General features: G+C 33.2%; 3 protein-coding genes across 3 annotated transcripts; 1 reads left to right on the top strand and 2 right to left on the bottom strand.

Annotated features, from left to right (window-relative positions):
• Positions 1 to 7431: 7431 nt before the first annotated feature.
• LOC108831047 (pentatricopeptide repeat-containing protein At5g46100) lies at positions 7432 to 9956 on the top strand. The gene is made up of 3 exons (XM_018604617.2): positions 7432 to 7612; positions 7796 to 9799; positions 9904 to 9956. The coding sequence occupies exon 2, from the start codon at positions 7814 to 7816 to the stop codon at positions 9239 to 9241; it is 1428 nt and encodes a 475-aa protein (XP_018460119.2). The 5' UTR covers positions 7432 to 7612; positions 7796 to 7813; the 3' UTR covers positions 9242 to 9799; positions 9904 to 9956.
• LOC108854594 (protein DMP6) lies at positions 9168 to 9976 on the bottom strand. The gene has a single exon (XM_018628197.2). It carries the CDS (start codon positions 9974 to 9976, stop codon positions 9344 to 9346), a length of 633 nt encoding a protein of 210 aa, XP_018483699.2. The 3' UTR covers positions 9168 to 9343.
• Positions 9977 to 10575: 599 nt separating this feature from the next.
• On the bottom strand, positions 10576 to 11621 carry LOC108831049 (protein DMP6-like). The gene has a single exon (XM_018604619.2). The coding sequence runs from the start codon at positions 11362 to 11364 to the stop codon at positions 10693 to 10695; it is 672 nt and encodes a 223-aa protein (XP_018460121.2). The 5' UTR covers positions 11365 to 11621; the 3' UTR covers positions 10576 to 10692.
• Between the last annotated feature and the right edge of the window lie 5157 nt (positions 11622 to 16778).

The following is a 16778-nucleotide window of genomic DNA, read 5'->3' as shown; positions in this document are numbered from 1 at the left end:
GTATCATAGTGAACAAGAGTTTGTGAAAAAAAACAAAAGAAAAACTATGGAAAAACCATAGATTAATGAATAAGACAAGGGAAAATCATTTTTTAAAAAAATTTGACAAGCAAAATCGAAAATAACACGTTTTAGGAAGTTAGAATATTTTTAGAAGATTTTTAGAATATTTCCATAACTGAAATTTTCATTAATTTCGCAAAAATCAGGTAATCTTATCCGTAGAAGGCGCATTCTAAAAGTTTAGAACATTGACAAAAATCGAGAACACGCATTCTACTTTTAGTAGACGGAAGAGTACATTTTAGAAAACACATTCCGCGAAATTTAGAATACTTAATAAAAGTAGAAGATGCTTCCGGACGAAAAGTAGATAGCTTTAGGATTAGTAGAATGCGCATTCCACTTTTTTAGAAAATTAGTAAATAGTAGAATGTACGTTCTAAAAATAGTAGATGAACATGTTTATTTTAGAAAACGCTTTCTACTATACCATTTTCCGTAGAAGGCACATTCTACCTTTAGTAGAACGTATTTTCAAATTCTTATTTATCAACTTTTTGAAAACAAAAAAAATATCAGCATGTGTATATTGGTGTTTTATTAATTGTTTGTATTTTTAATATTTTTTTTAATTCACAAAAGTATTTATTTCATTAGTTTTCAGAAATACAAAGGGTAAAAAGGAGAAAAATTGGACAAAAAATGATTTATACCAAAAGGACAACACCCTTGTTTTTTGTTCTCTATTAGCAATTTTCCCTTAAATTAATATAATTTTAAAAAATAATAATTAAAACGTTTAAAAGGGAAAATAAAAATAAAAACTTTTATTTTTTTTTAATAAAAATAAATTTTGTAAAACTTAATAAAAATAAAAAAAAATAATTTACAAATTTTTTTAAATAAAAAACGTTAAATCAACCTAATAAAAAACAGTTAACAAATTTTTATTTTTTATAAAAAGTTTAAAATGTTTGTAAACTTTTTAATTTTATCAAAAATTTTAATGAAAAAAAATAAATGTAATTATAAATTTTGTTTAAACTTGTTATTAAAAACTTTTTGTAAAGTTTTATTTTATTTTTATAAAATTTACAAATTTTATATAGTTTGTTTAAAGTTTTTATTAAACACATTAAACTAAAAGAATTAAAAAAAAATTAAAAACGTTTTAAAAAGGGAAAATAAAATAAAACTTTTAAAATTTTATTTAATAAAAATAAACTTTGTAAAAATAAAAATAATTTACAAATTTTTTTAATAAAAACGTTAAATAAACTTCTTAAAAACATTTTACAAAGTTTTATTTTTATAAAAAGTTTAAAACTTTAAATAAAATTGTAATTAAATAAAAAATTTATAATTTATAAAATAAAAATAAAACTTTAAAAAAAAATTAATAAAAACTTTAAACTAACTTTATAAAAAGAAACATTTTACAAAGTTTTATTTTTTATAAAAAGTTTAAAACGTTTGTAATCATTTTAATTTTATCAAACTTTTTAATAAAAATATAAATTTTAAAAAAGTTTTTAATAAAAATAAAATTTGTAAACTTTATAAAGTAAAAATATTTTTTTACAAAAAAAATGCACCTAATTTCAAAACACCACATGTTGTATAGATATGTATCATAGTGAACAAGAGTTTGTGAAAAAAAAACAAAAGAAAAACTATGGAAAAACCATAGATTAATGAATAAGACAAGGGAAAATCATTTTTTAAAAAAATTTGACAAGCAAAATCGAAAATAACACGTTTTAGGAAGTTAGAATATTTTTAGAAGATTTTTAGAATATTTCCATAACTGAAATTTTCATTAATTTCGCAAAAATCAGGTAATCTTATCCGTAGAAGGCGCATTCTAAAAGTTTAGAACATTGACAAAAATCGAGAACACGCATTCTACTTTTAGTAGACGGAAGAGTACATTTTAGAAAACACATTCCGCGAAATTTAGAATACTTAATAAAAGTAGAAGATGCTTCCGGACGAAAAGTAGATAGCTTTAGGATTAGTAGAATGCGCATTCCACTTTTTTAGAAAATTAGTAAATAGTAGAATGTACGTTCTAAAAATAGTAGATGAACATGTTTATTTTAGAAAACGCTTTCTACTATACCATTTTCCGTAGAAGGCACATTCTACCTTTAGTAGAACGTATTTTCAAATTCTTATTTATCAACTTTTTGAAAACAAAAAAAATATCAGCATGTGTATATTGGTGTTTTATTAATTGTTTGTATTTTTAATATTTTTTTTAATTCACAAAAGTATTTATTTCATTAGTTTTCAGAAATACAAAGGGTAAAAAGGAGAAAAATTGGACAAAAAATGATTTATACCAAAAGGACAACACCCTTGTTTTTTTGTTCTCTATTAGCAATTTTCCCAAAAGAAAAAGCAAGATCTAGGTTTTTGTTATAGAAACAAAGCAATTTAACAAATGCATATGTGTTTTGTTTAGAAAGCATACATGTGACCTAGAGTCATGTGGTACATAGAGATGTACATATAGACACTATGAGACAAAATGTACACATGTACACTATTATGTAAATGTATACATGGACATTCTACTGAACGTTGTTGTAGAAAATTTACAAAGAAATCTTGTTTAGATAGTTAAGAAACTGTTAACTATTGTCAGTCTAAGAATTTACTAATGCCATGATCCCTGTGAATGTAACAATCATTTTAAAACAAGATATCTCAAGCTTTGAACTTTCCATGCAATTAAAGAAGAAAAAAAAAAGAAAAAAGCTAAATGAACTTTTTTTGGAACACCACAAAAACAGAAAATTGAATCATGTCTCATAAAGCCTTTGAACCACAAAAACAAAAAAAAGAAGATAAACAATATTTGGTGTACACATGTACAATATCATATATTCTTGGTGTACATGTATACCTGAATCATGTCTCACTGGTAAATCTGAACCCATAAACTCAAGCATATCAAATAGAACAACCTTAATATGTTTTAGTGTCAAAATACATCCACTTTCACGAATAGAACAACCTAAAAACAGAGCATTGAATGGAACAACCTAAAAACAGACTCATAAGTCCAGAAGATCCAGACGACAAAAAGATGAAATTGACAGTCTTGATTCTATATCTACCATATCGGATAACTCAACTTACCAGCACCATCGTCTTCGCCACTGTCATCTTCATCTTTAATATGCATATAATTGAAAAATACAATAGCGTACATGTGTAAAACAGATATGAGGTGTACATGTATACGATAAATATGATAGTGTATGTATGTACAACAACAAAAAATTAAAGCTAAAATTCATCATTGCAGTAAATTTTGTTTGGACTATTTTTTTTTTCACAATGAACCGATGTAAGTTCATTTCAATATAACATATGTTACTCATTAGCCATCTTCTCGCCAGTTTTCAATTTCTTTACTAATAATTTCAACCAGGAATGAAATAATCTCGCACTTTGTGTTTTCTCATTAGCCATCTTCTCGTACTTTGTTTTTGCTTTTCACAATCTAGTCCATGGTTGGTAATAGGTCTTCTACATTGTTTTCGCCGTCCCCTATGTCACTGCTGTTGTTTATGTTAAAGTCGCTAACATCTCTGTTGCTTACCATTGCACCACCATCAGAGATGGACCTTCACAGATCTCAAAAGATAGATAGAGTAATAGGGAAAACGATTTCAAAAAAAAATTTGAGAAAAGAAATTTAAGAATTAGATTCCAATTTTCTAAAAAGTGGAGAATGAAGAAGGAAGAAGATGAAGAAAAAGAAAGAGAGACCTACTTTATTTATGCTGAATTTTGATCATTAAATACACAAAAAATGAATGATTGTGGTTAAATACCACCTAAAAAGAAAACAACTATTAAATATAGTTAGTGTATTTTCTTTGGTTACAAATTCATCTAGTCTGATATGATATCGAGAGAAAGAAATGATAGGAAACACCTAAAAAAGCCTTGACAGCGTAACCATTTGGTGAAAATCATTGACAAAACTATTCATAATCGGATCATGGCTACCATGTATTGGGAAAAACCTCGCTTGAGAGGTCTTGTGCAATAATGGTACCGCACTCATATATAAGATTCAAAAAAAAATTATTTTAAATTCCTTTGTATATAAATATTATGTTCTCTGATGGTCAATAAATTTAACATTTCATCAAAAAAATTAATTTAGTCTGATTTTAGTTGAAAAGTGAGTTTGGTTAGTAAAAATTACCTATTAGCACAAACTGATTTATTATAAAATAAAACTTAAAATGTCTTTGAATGTATTCTTTCAAATATAAATATCACGATAACAATGACAAGACATGAAAAAGTTTCAAATTCATAGAGCCATATAGTTTTGAGCGATTTGCAAAAAAAATATAAAATAAGTTAAAATTTGCAAGAATGAAAAAAAAAACATGGTTGTCAGTAGTATCTATCTGGAGTATTTTACCATTTTCTTTTTTCTCAAACTAGTTAGCCTAAATTAATCTAGAAAACCACATATATAAATATACATATAATGATCGAACACAAGCTTGAAAATCAGGGATGTAAGGCTTCACCTTAGCATTAAACAATTTCTTCGCAACCAAAGTCACAAAAAAGAATATGCTTACTTATAGTCAAAACTAAAGGACCTAAAATATTGAGGTTCATCCAAATCGCTTCCACAGCTATATCCATAAGATCTTTATACAAAGAAACTCCGGTTTTGCCAATATCATCTTCTTCTTGATACACATAATTCAAATTTTTTTCATCGACTCATTTATGAGAACTACCCGTATGAACCATCTTGTACTTAGACTGTCCATGATCACTAGCCTTTTTCGAAAGCAAAACTCCTTATTATGTAGTTACTATGTGAGTTAGCTGGATATACGCTCATTTATATGGATGATTTTTAAATTAGAATTGTTGTATGATGATTTATCTAGATACTTTAACTTTTTAGATGGTATGTAATTTATATTTACCGGCTATTTGATTAATTGATAGTTGTTATTTTTTATCAATTCAGGTAAACAAAAAAACAACTCCCTAATGAATCACAAAACATATGACTATATTTACGTGTTTGGCTAAACATAGAATTAACTCTTTAACAAATCGCAATACATATGATTAAAATAGTTGTTTAGTTGTATATAACTTATAAGTATAACTATTTTAACATTAGTTTTAATTCTCAAACAACATATAATTCTTATTTGATGTTTCATCAGCGACACCACCGATGTAAAGATTTTCCGCCGGAAACGTGGTTCACACTTCTTTTGGCTCAAAGTTGGTGATTTTGGCGTCCTTTGTTCAAAGTAAGAAGGTGACCATGATGAAGAGGGTGCTAATGAACATGCCGTGTGAGTTCACTCATACAGCTTCTTGCAACACCAAAGCTGCTGCTTTGTCAGTTGCAAAGTCATCCGCCAACCTTTCGGTTGCTGCGCTTTTTGGTTTCATTGTTCTCGCAACCGACGTTATACCTGCGATGAAGAAGGAGAAACACCTGTCTGAACAGATGGGAAAGCTGGAGAGAAGGTACACTGAAGAGCTATTTGTAGTTGTTGACAAATTGAAAGCACTGGAACACAAAGCTGAAGAAGAAAGAAAGGGAGCTGTTGTAGTTGTTGACAAACTGAAAGCTTTGGAAGAAAAGTCAAAGAAGAAAGGAAGGAGGCTGCTGAAGCTAGAAAGAGGCTTGTTGTTCTTGAAGAAGTTCAAGCAAAGAAGGAGAGTTCCAGTTGGTGGAGATATCTTTGCATTTTTTGTTTTGTGTGTTTGTTTTGTCAATGACGACTCTTTGGTATGTTGTGAGATATGAAAACCCCTTTTTGTGGATTATCATTGCTTTTGTGATGATTTTAAGGGACTTTTTGATCATGTCCTGAAAACTGTCTTTGATTAGTTTAAACATGTTACTTCTCCTTTCAGCGAGGACACTAAGATGATTCTTCCCCTGTGTAAGCACTTTTTTCTATCTGAGGTGGGGGAAGAAAATTGCATGTTTTCAGTGCTAAATAGAGTTTATGGTACTTTGTATGTATGATTATGATCTATGCTCATGGTATGTGGATTATGTTCAAAATTCTCTTGCCTAATCTTTCTTCTTCCTCTCTCTCTCTCAGCCGCTGCTGGTCTTCAAAAGATTGTTGTTGATGGTTCCACTGCTAAACAGAGTTCCGAATTTCTTCATCACATCTGAAGACTCTTGTCCCTAAATAATTTAAAACTCATAACAAGGAATAGGAACATATTTAGATGAACATATCCTCTTATTTTCATATTCCTACATAATTACACATTTTCATATGTTCATATTCATTGTTATGAGGTTTTAATTATTTAGAATTAGGTATACAAAGTACATAAAACATAAGTAATTTTATGTAATTAGCTTAATGACTATTATTGAGTTAAAAAAAATATTAAATTTTCAAAATATAAAATTTTAAAATAGTTTCAAAGGCACTTTTTAAATTTTAATAAAAAATGAATTAAAATTTTGAAAATGTTCAAATTTGAAAACATATAATTTCAAACTATTTTTATCTATATATAAAGGGGTATAAGTATAAGAAGAGGAAAGAAGATGAATATATTTTTTTAAAAAATATTCATTAGGTATAATAGGAAACAATAGAGAACACAATCAATAAATTGTGTTTGACACAGTGACTAATGGATGTAACATAACATTGTTCAGACCCGGGTTCGTGTCTCTTTTGTCTCTTTTGTCTCATTTTAGAAATTATGTTTTTATTAGTTAATAATTATTTAAAAATATAAAAAACTACATAATCAATATATAACAGACAACTCTGATTCTGTTATGTTTTACCAACATATAATTGGTTAATGTATTAAAACCGAATTTTATTAGTTGATGTATGAAATTTGAATATTTTATGTGTTGATGCATGTTTTAGCAAAGGGTCTGAATGTATGTACTGATGGAACCGCGGTACTCTGTTGATATATAAATTGGCCGATTTTCCGATAGAATAGCTATTAAAAAAACAGCTCAGCAAAAAAACAAATTTTCCATTTTTGCAAATATCATGATTATCTGTGTATATGGAATGCAATATCTCTATAGTTGTTAAATAAATAAATATAATTCATTTCTTGTAGTAGACAGACCCTCTAAGAGCAATGCCCATTGAGGGTTTTAAACCCAAGTTCACACAATTTCAAAAAAAAAAATATTAAAATAATCCTACTTTGTTGAACATGTCTGCCGCGAGTTCTTCCCAGTGAACTCAGTTCATAACTATTTCGCGGGCTCTACGACACGTGGCGGCCCGCGATTGGTTCGATTATTACTTTTTTTCTTTTTTTAAGAAAAAATCTGAACAGAAAAAAATAATAATAAAAAAAATAATTTTTTGAACCCCACAGTTAAAGTTTACAATGGGCATGCTCTAATGGGCCAGAGACTCACTCGCTAAAATCTCTTATCGGAAAAGCCCACCGTGTTTTTCTTTCCTCCTCCATAAACCTTAATCTATATAAGTCGGCAAAACTGGTCGAGGATTCTTCTCCGGCGATTGGATTCACGTTCGTTTTCTAGCACGTTCGAGTTTCCTAGCTGCTTCATTCGATTTCGGTGAGTTACCGAGAAGCGTTATATAACAACGAGAAATGTTTTATCGGTTTTCGTTTGAAGCTCGTAGAAACATTTATGCGCACAAACTGTTCGACGTAATGCGTAGCTGAGATTTTGCAGTTTGCCATTTTTTGTGTGTTATCTAATTAGTCAATCGTTTTATTATTATCGTATTTATTGTAGAAAAAGCTTCAAACTTTGATGCAAATGGGAAGCAAAGCGAAGATGTTCAGGTGGTCAAAAGACATCACGCCTTCACAGGTTATCAAACTGATGCGAGCTGAAAAGGACATGGAGAAGCTGATCTCAGTTTTCGATTCCGCAACAGCAGAATACGCGAATGGGTTCTTACACGACCAGAGCTCTTTCAGTTACATGGTCTCTAGGTTGGTCTCCGCCAATAAGTTCAAAGCAGCTGAAGACCTTGTTGCGAGAATGAAGGCTGAGAACTGTGTAGTTAGTGAAGACACATTGCTTTCGATATGCAGAGGGTACGGTAGGGTCCACAGGCCGTTTGATTCTTTGAGGGTGTTTCACAAGATGAAGAAGGATTTTTCCTGTGATCCTAGCCACAAGGGCTACGTTACTCTTCTTGCTATTCTCGTGGAAGAGAATCAGCTGAAGCTGGCCTTTAAGTTTTACAAGAACATGAGAGAGATTGGTTTGCCTCCTACCGTTGCGTCTCTCAATGTTTTGATAAAAGCTCTTTGTAGAAATGAGAAGACGGTGGATGCTGGTCTTAAGATATTTCTAGAGATGCCTAAACGAGGGTGTGAGCCTGATTCATACACGTACGGTACTTTGATTAGTGGTTTGTGTCGGTTCGGAAGGGTTGATGAGGCGAAGAAGCTGTTTGAGGAGATGGTTGAAAAAGACTGCTCACCAACTGTTGTTACCTATACTTCCATGATCCACGGTTTGTGTGGATCGAAAAATGTTGAGGAAGCGATGAGATATCTAGAAGAGATGAGGAGTAAAGGCATTGAGCCGAATGTTTTCACTTACAGCTCTTTAATGGACGGTCTTTGCAAAGATGGGAGATCTTTGCAAGCCATGGAGTTGTTTGAGATGATGATGGCTAAAGGGTGCAGGCCAAATATGGTAACATATAGCACTTTGATCACTGGTCTCTGTAAGGAGCAGAAGATTCAAGAAGCCGTTGAACTTCTCGATAGAATGAATCTTCAGGGTTTGAAACCTGATGCTGGATTATACGGGAAAGTAATCAGTGGGTTCTGTTCTGTCAGTAAGTTTCGTGAAGCTGCAAATTTCCTCGACGAGATGATTCTAGGGGGAATAACTCCAAATCGTTTGACTTGGAACATCCATGTTAAGACAAGTAATGAAGTAGTGCGAGGTCTTTGTACAAGTTATCCAACTCGAGCATTTACTATTTATCTAAGCATGAGGAGTAGAGGCATCTCGGTTGAGGTTGAGACGTTAGACTCTTTGGTGAAGTGTTTGTGCAAAAAGGGTGAGTTTCAGAAAGCTGTTCAGTTAGTTAATGAGATAGTGGCTGATGGGTGTATCCCAAATAAAGGAACATGGAAGGTACTTATAGGGCACACGTTGGATAAAAAGATTGTAGGAGAAGCTTCAGAATCTCTTCTCAGAGATTTGGAGATCTAAATACAAGGAAGATAAGATGAAGACAGCTGAAACAAACAAGTGGAATAGGAAAAAGTTTACACAAAAGTTTTGAAGATGTTACATTTAGAACCAGAACATCATTTAGCAGTGAGCAGAGAGTGGAAAACCAATACCATGGCGTGTAGTAGGAAATGCAGCGAACATCATACTGCAAAAGACTCCTACGGCCACGGGCAAAGCTGTGAGAAGCTCTGCTACTTCTGCTAATGGTTCGGGGAAGAAACAGTTTACTACATTATGATCAAACATAACCACAGCTCCAAACACTAGTAACGTCATAATGGCATGTGCGAAGTCTATTAACTGTAGTCTGTAGCTTTTGGAACGTTCTTTAGGAAGAACAGCTTTGCCATCGATTATCCAGAGGCCGTTGGTAGTGGCAAATCCATAGCAAACAGTTCCATTCAAGTCCCTGTAAGAGTCAGTGAAGCTGAGTATGAAGCAAGTGAATGCGCAGATGGACACCAGCATTTCTGTCATGAATCTGCTAGCTAAATCGCAGCGTCCACCGTTAGTGAGAACTGGCGATAAGACCTGGTAAGCCAGAGCTGTCCCTGTAGGTAAATGGTTAGCTAGATGAGCTGTGGTCTGAAATGTCTGGCCTATTGCCTTGTGTATCCAATTGTTCCTTTCGACTTCAGGAAACTCTTGAGCTTTCAAGAGTGGTGCTTTCTCTTCTTTGACCCCAGCTTCTTCATCAACTTTAGGCTCCATAACACTCTCCAACTCTGTTTCTTTCTTTTTCTTAGGTGCTTTGTTCTTTCTCTTGTTTGTGCAAATGCGTGAGTCTGATATAACAGTGGCTGCTTACTTTATTGCGCATAGCAAGCAAACCTAAGTATACGTTTAAGTGAAGTGTAAGCTTTGCTTTTTTCTGTCTCATTTAAAAGGATTGTAGTTTTCAGTTATCAGTTAATATCTTTTGCTAGGTTTGGTTAGATTTTATGACTGTAAGGACCATCTTATCTTTGAAGTGGATGGCTTAGAGGAAAACTTACTATTGAGTGGTCTGAAAAATATTTTAGATAAGGTCACAAGTAAAACGTGACAATAGTCACAACAAGGAAGTGAATTTTCTTTTTTGGACAATAGTAACTAGTAAGTGAATTTTCTTCTCTTTTTTTTGACTAAATGCTTCCAACTTTTTGTAGTACAAATTCTTACATTGGAGACGTTAGACAAAGTAACTAAAAATACAAAAACAAATGCATTTGGACTGTATTCTGTTTGATATTATAATTAAGGATTTACAGTTTTCTAGGAAGAATATATGTTGCTTCTGAATCTTTTTATTTTTCAAGGTTTGGTTATGTGATTTTGATTTGAATATTCCATGAACAGTTTACACAAAACATTGAGATACTCTATTCAAATACAACAAAGAATAAGTTCAGAATCCAAAGTTGTGAAATGATTGAATCAGGACATCATTAATCAGAGATGGAGAAACCGATACCATGACGTGTAGTAGGAAATGTAGCAAACATCATACTACAAAACACACCTATTCCTACCGGCAAAGCTGTGAGAATCTCAGCTGCTTCAGCTGATGGTTCAGGGATGAAACACTTGACCGCATTCTGATCAAACATAACCACTGCTCCAAACACCAGAAACGACATAATAGCATGTGCAAAGTCTATAAACCGCAGCTTATAAGTTATGGCACGTTCTGGAGGAAGCGTAGCTGAGCCGTCAATGATCCAGAAGCCATTGAACGTAGCAAATCCATAGCAAGAGTTCCCATTCAAGTCCTTGTAAGAATCTGTGAAACTAAGTATGAAACAAGAGAATCCACAGATGAAAACTAGCGTTGCGGTCATGAATCTGCTAGCTAAACTGCAGCTTCCAGCGTTTGTGAAGATTGGTGATAAGATTTGGTATGCAAGAACCGTCCCTGTTGGTAAGAGGTTAGCTAGATGAGCTGTGGTTTGAAAAGTTTGACCTATTGCCTTTTGTATCCATGTGTTCCTTTCTATTGCAGGAAACTCTCGAGTTTGGATTAGAATTCGATCCTCCTCCAGAAGTGGAACTTCCTCTTCTTCTTGGATCATGCGACGAGCTTCACTGATCCCTGCTTCTTCATCAACCTTGATCTCCATAACACCAAGATTCAAAGCCCTTTTTCAGGTTCTTTGTTTTTTTCCTATGTTTCATTGAGTAAATGTCTCTGTGTTTATATATATATGACTTGTCTGCTTGCTTTGTTATGCAGTGCAAGCAAGTCTGAAACCAAACCTAAGTATTTGTTTATGTGAAGGATAAGCTTTGACCTTGTGTAATGAATTAAATTAATGTGATTCTGATTTAAATGTTCCAGGAACATTTGCTTCAACGACTTTGTCTCTCTCTCGCTAGTCGTTTCTTATCATTAAGGATTTTTTTTAAAGCTTTTCACATAAAAGAGTGTAATAGGTTGTGGGATTCATTTTAAGAAAACGATGTTTACGTTAATTTGATAAATGCTTCTCTAACGCGTTTGGTTTAGTTTTGATTAGTTGTTGCGTGGAGGCCAAGAAGGACTACTATAATTTGCCAACAAACTCTCCTTTCTTTTGTTTTTGGTAAACATAAACTTTCTTTTTTCTTAACTAATATATTATGTAACGATTAGTTAAATGAAAACTAACGTCAAAATCAGATTAGGTGCTTCCTTGGGTGTGTCATTGAGATTAGACTTGCACGTTACAATTTTTTCATTATGATATTTAAATATATCCACGAACTAATGAACGAAGAAAGAACGAAATGCGATATCGTTGACAAACAGAAATTTAAACAGTTGCTTCCCAAGCACAGAGCCGTCCCTGCCATAAGCTGGTGTGAAGCTAGAGAGTTAGGCCACAAAATTACTACAAATTTTGAGGCCACACTTTCTCAAAAAATGATTATAGTTAAGTTGTTAAAAACATTATTTTCACCTTTTGTTTCAGTTGGAGACTGCATCTTCAACGTTATGGTTAATTTTTTTCTTCTATATTTTGACATGTTTGTTCCTTTTTAGTTCGAAGAACTATTTGTTTCTAATTTTCCTGTGTTACTTAACATTAAATAATAATAGTTCAAACAAACCAGTGATTTTTATTTTGTTAAAATATCTACTAATAATTGGGAAAACAGGTTTTTAAATCCTCAATTTTTCGAAAGTATTTTAATTATCCAATTATCTCTTGCGCAGATTTAATCTTAAACTCATTATTGACTGCGAAAAATCAGATATTAAAAATTCAAATGTTAATTATCACATGAATTATAATTAGAAAAGAGATCGATTTGGTTTTTGAAACCCCATATATTCTTAAAACCAACTATATTAAATAATGGAAGAGATTTCGTTCGAGTTCAGATGATTTTCCATGAGAAAAATAAAATTTCAGTAAGAATATAAAATTCCAGACACTGAAAATAGAGAAGATGATTTCATTCTTTAACAACAATGTTCTCACTCAATTACTCAGATAGCACCAAGTTTAGGAAATTTTGGATTTATCAAAGCCAAATCGTTTTAAAAAAAAAATTGTAATTCATGTTTATATTATTAATTAATGTTTGATTTTTTAAGTTCGATTTTGCGCAGTCAACAATAAATTTAAAATTAAATCTGCACAAAGATAGTTTAATATTAAAAGTGTTGATTTCAAATAGTTAGAGATTTAAAAGCTTATTTTCCCACTAATAATCTAATATTTATCTCACATAACTAAACTAGTACTATGAGTTCCAAAAGATATATATACATATATATATATATATATTATACTAAAAATAATGTCACTGGTATATAAATATGCTTTAGGCCACAAATTTATCGGTGCCAAGCATGTTTTCTTTGAATAGTTTGGTTAGGTGAACAAAAAGCCCATATAAAGATAACTACACAACTGAGCTTCGGGCCTGTTAATTGAACAAAGTTGTACGAATACAATTTCTCGACAAGTCCTATAACTCTATCCTGAGTATTTACACCTGTATAGCGCTTTTGACTCTATTAAACAAGATTCTTGTTCATGTTGCCCCAGATCACTTGAACTGCTCATACCGTTTATGTGTTGTGTAGATTCTCTAGATAGTTCTTTTACTATAGAACAAGAGTTTGGTAAAATATTTGTGTTGCATTCATCGTGAGCTTGAAGCTCAATATAAACACATTAGATAGGCCTTATCTACACAACCGAATATACCAAATATATTAGAGTACTTATCTCTAATATTTACATGATTATCTAGATAATGTATATCTTTATCGCTAACATTCCCCCTCAAGTTGGAGGATGCGTATAACAAATACCCAACTTGGACATAAGATAGTTGAACTGAACCTTCCCTAAGGCCTTAGTTAGTACATCCGCCAATTTCTCTTTAGTTCCAACATGCGACGCAACAATCACACTCGACTTCAAAGCATCACGAACCCGGTGACAATCGATCTCAACGTGTTTAGTTTGTTCATGAAACACTGATTTCGTAGCTATATATATATAGCTGACTTACTATCACAAAAGAGACGAGCTGGAGTCTTCGGCGCAAAACCCAAGTCAACGCAAGAGCTGTCGCAACCATTGAACCTCACGAGTAGCAATAGACATGGCGTGATACTCTGCCTCTGCCGAAGAATGTGAAACCACCTTTTGCTTTTTGATGCAGATAAATATTTGGAATATTTCCAAATATTTTATTATTTATTTATTATTTAGATATTTATCTTTACTATTTTAGGGTTTTATGGCTTTCTTATATATAGCCGTCTAGACTTAACTTTGTATTCAGTCTATGATGATTTGATTAATAAAGGAGTTTTCCAGAAGAGGTTTTGATAAACCACTGAGAAGAGTATTCTCAAACCCTAAAGAGGTTTTGATAAACCACTGAGAAGAGTATTCTCAAACCCTAAAGAGGTTTTTATAAACCACTGTGAAGAGTATTCACAAACCCTAAGAGCTTTTAATTAAGCACTGTGAAGAGTATTCACAAACCCTAGATTCGTGTATTCTTGGAATAAACGGATCTAATTCTACCCCTAGAAGCTTCCGCTACATCAGTTGGTATCAGAGCCAAACAGTTCTATTATCTTGATCGCAGATGTATCTACAACAACAACCACTAGCTGAGATCTTGGAAAAGCTTAAACAAGATCATATCTTGGAAAAGCTTAAACAAGATCTCAACAAGATTTATAAGAAGTTAGAACAAGATTTCTGTACGGCATTAAATAAGTTCGATGAGGCATTAAAGAAAAGAGAAGCAGCACGAGCTCAAGATGTGCAGTTTGATGATGATGATGACGAGGAGAGATTTATCGAAGAAGATATTTGTGTTGTCGACTCTGTCAATAAAGATGAAGTTTGTGCAAAATTCGGACGGGACGAGATCTGTGTAAAGTCTGTGCAGAACGATTTTCGTGCAAAAATAGGGCGAAGTTATATTGATGAAGATTTTGGACAGAATCTTAATTATCTGCTTTGTGCAAAGTTTGTGCAAAAACGGATTTTTGAAGATTCAAGTTACAATCGGATTCGTGCAAAAATCGTGCGATACAAGCTATTGAAGATTCGAGGAAGAGTTTTTCTTGGAAAACGTTTTGGATTCGAATTCTACGGTCAAGATTCGAGGGCGAATCTTCTCCAACCCAGAGAGAATGATGCAGATAAATATTTGGAATATTTCCAAATATTTTATTATTTATTTATTATTTAGATATTTATCTTTACTATTTTAGGGTTTTCTTATATATAGCTGTCTAGGCTTAACTTTGTATTCAGTCTATGATGATTTGATTAATAAAGGAGTTTTCCAGAAGAGGTTTTGATAAACCACTGAGAAGAGTATTCTCAAACCCTAAAGAGGTTTTGATAAACCACTGAGAAGAGTATTTTCAAACCCTAAAGAGGTTATTATAAACCACTGTGAAGATATTCACAAACCCTAAGAGCTTTTAATTAAGCACTGTGAAGAGTATTCACAAACCCTAGATTCGTGTATTCTTGGAATAAACGGATCTAGTTCTATCCCTAGAAGCTTCCGCTACATCACTTCTTTGTTATCCATGAAACCGGAGAACCTCCAATCATGACAACGTACGCAGTCAACGATCTTCTTGTTAAGGGGCAAGCCGCCCAATCTGCGTCACAGTAAATAGATAGCTGCAAGTCCGTCTCTGACTTAAGCAATATCCCTTGACCAACAGTCCCTTTGAGGAATCTCATGACTCGCAAAGCAGCTTCCAAATGCCCTTCTCTTGGTTTCTGCATAAACTGAGATAATATATGAACAGAGTAAGAGATGTCCGGCCTTGTGTTTGTAATATAAATAAGCCTTCCAATCAGTATTCTATAACGTGCTGGATCAGATGTAAACGGACTATCATCGATAGCTAAGTGATGGTTCTGCTCCATCGGAGTTGCAGCAGGCTTGGAATCGACAAGACCAGTCTCTTTCACAATGTCTAAAGCGTACTTCCTTTGGCTCAAGACGAAACCTTCCTTGTTCCGAGCAATTTTGATTCCAAGAAAATACTTCAGTCGTCCAAGATCTTTCATATGAAAACAATCACCAAGATATGCCTTAAACTTCTTAATTGCTTCTCCATCATTCCCACATATAATTAGATCATCCACATAAATTAAAACTCGAATCTCCACACTTCCTCGAGAGTACACAAATAGAGAATAGTCTGAGAGAGACTGAACAAAACCTGCCTTGACTAGTGCCCTTGTAAGCTTCTCAAACCAGCACCTAAGAGCCTGCTTCAGTCCGTATAAGGACTTATGTAGTTTGCACACTTTAGTCGGGTCTGAGTTATAAACACCTTGCGGAAGCCTAATGTACACTTCTTCATCCAAATCACCATAAAGAAAAGCATTGTGCACGTCCATTTGATGCACTTCCCAGTTCTGAGTAGCTACTAACTTCAAAAGACTCCGAACTGTAGTCATCTTTGCAACTAGTGCAAAAGTTTCATCATAATCACAACCGGCCTTTTGACGATTTCCAAGTACTACAAGTCGTGCCTTGAAACGTTCTACTGTCCCATCAGCATTGTATTTTATTTTAAACACCCACATCGTGCCTAGAGCCACTCGTCCAGGTGGGAGATCAACGACACTCCAGGTATTAGCAACCTCAAGAGCATCAACTTCTTTATAGACAGATTTTGTCCACCTCTTGTCACGCATAGTTTCTTTGAAGTTCTTAGGTTCAATCTCAGCACAAACCGCTGCAAGAAAAGCCTTGTGCCCACACGAAAAATGTTCATCAGTAATGTATTCAGTGAGTGGAATCAATGTTTTACCTGAGACCGGATCGAAATAGACGCTGAAGGAGCGATCAGAGGCGAGGGCGTGAGGGGTACTATTAGCGCAGGCTGCCTTGTAGGTAACGTAATCGTTCAATCTCACAGAAGGCGTCTTGACGCGTTGTCCCCTACCTAGAGAACTCTCTGTTTCAGGTGTAACACTAAGTGGAACTCCACTTTCTGCACTAGTAGTATCAGCAACATTCGACACTTCTGGCCCAACCT

Source organism: Raphanus sativus, chromosome 4, assembly GCF_000801105.2.
Source record: "Raphanus sativus cultivar WK10039 chromosome 4, ASM80110v3, whole genome shotgun sequence".
Classification (NCBI taxonomy): domain Eukaryota; kingdom Viridiplantae; phylum Streptophyta; class Magnoliopsida; order Brassicales; family Brassicaceae; genus Raphanus; species Raphanus sativus.
The sequence above is the reverse complement of the archived record's forward strand: the minus strand, read 5'-3'. Positions and strand labels throughout refer to the sequence as shown.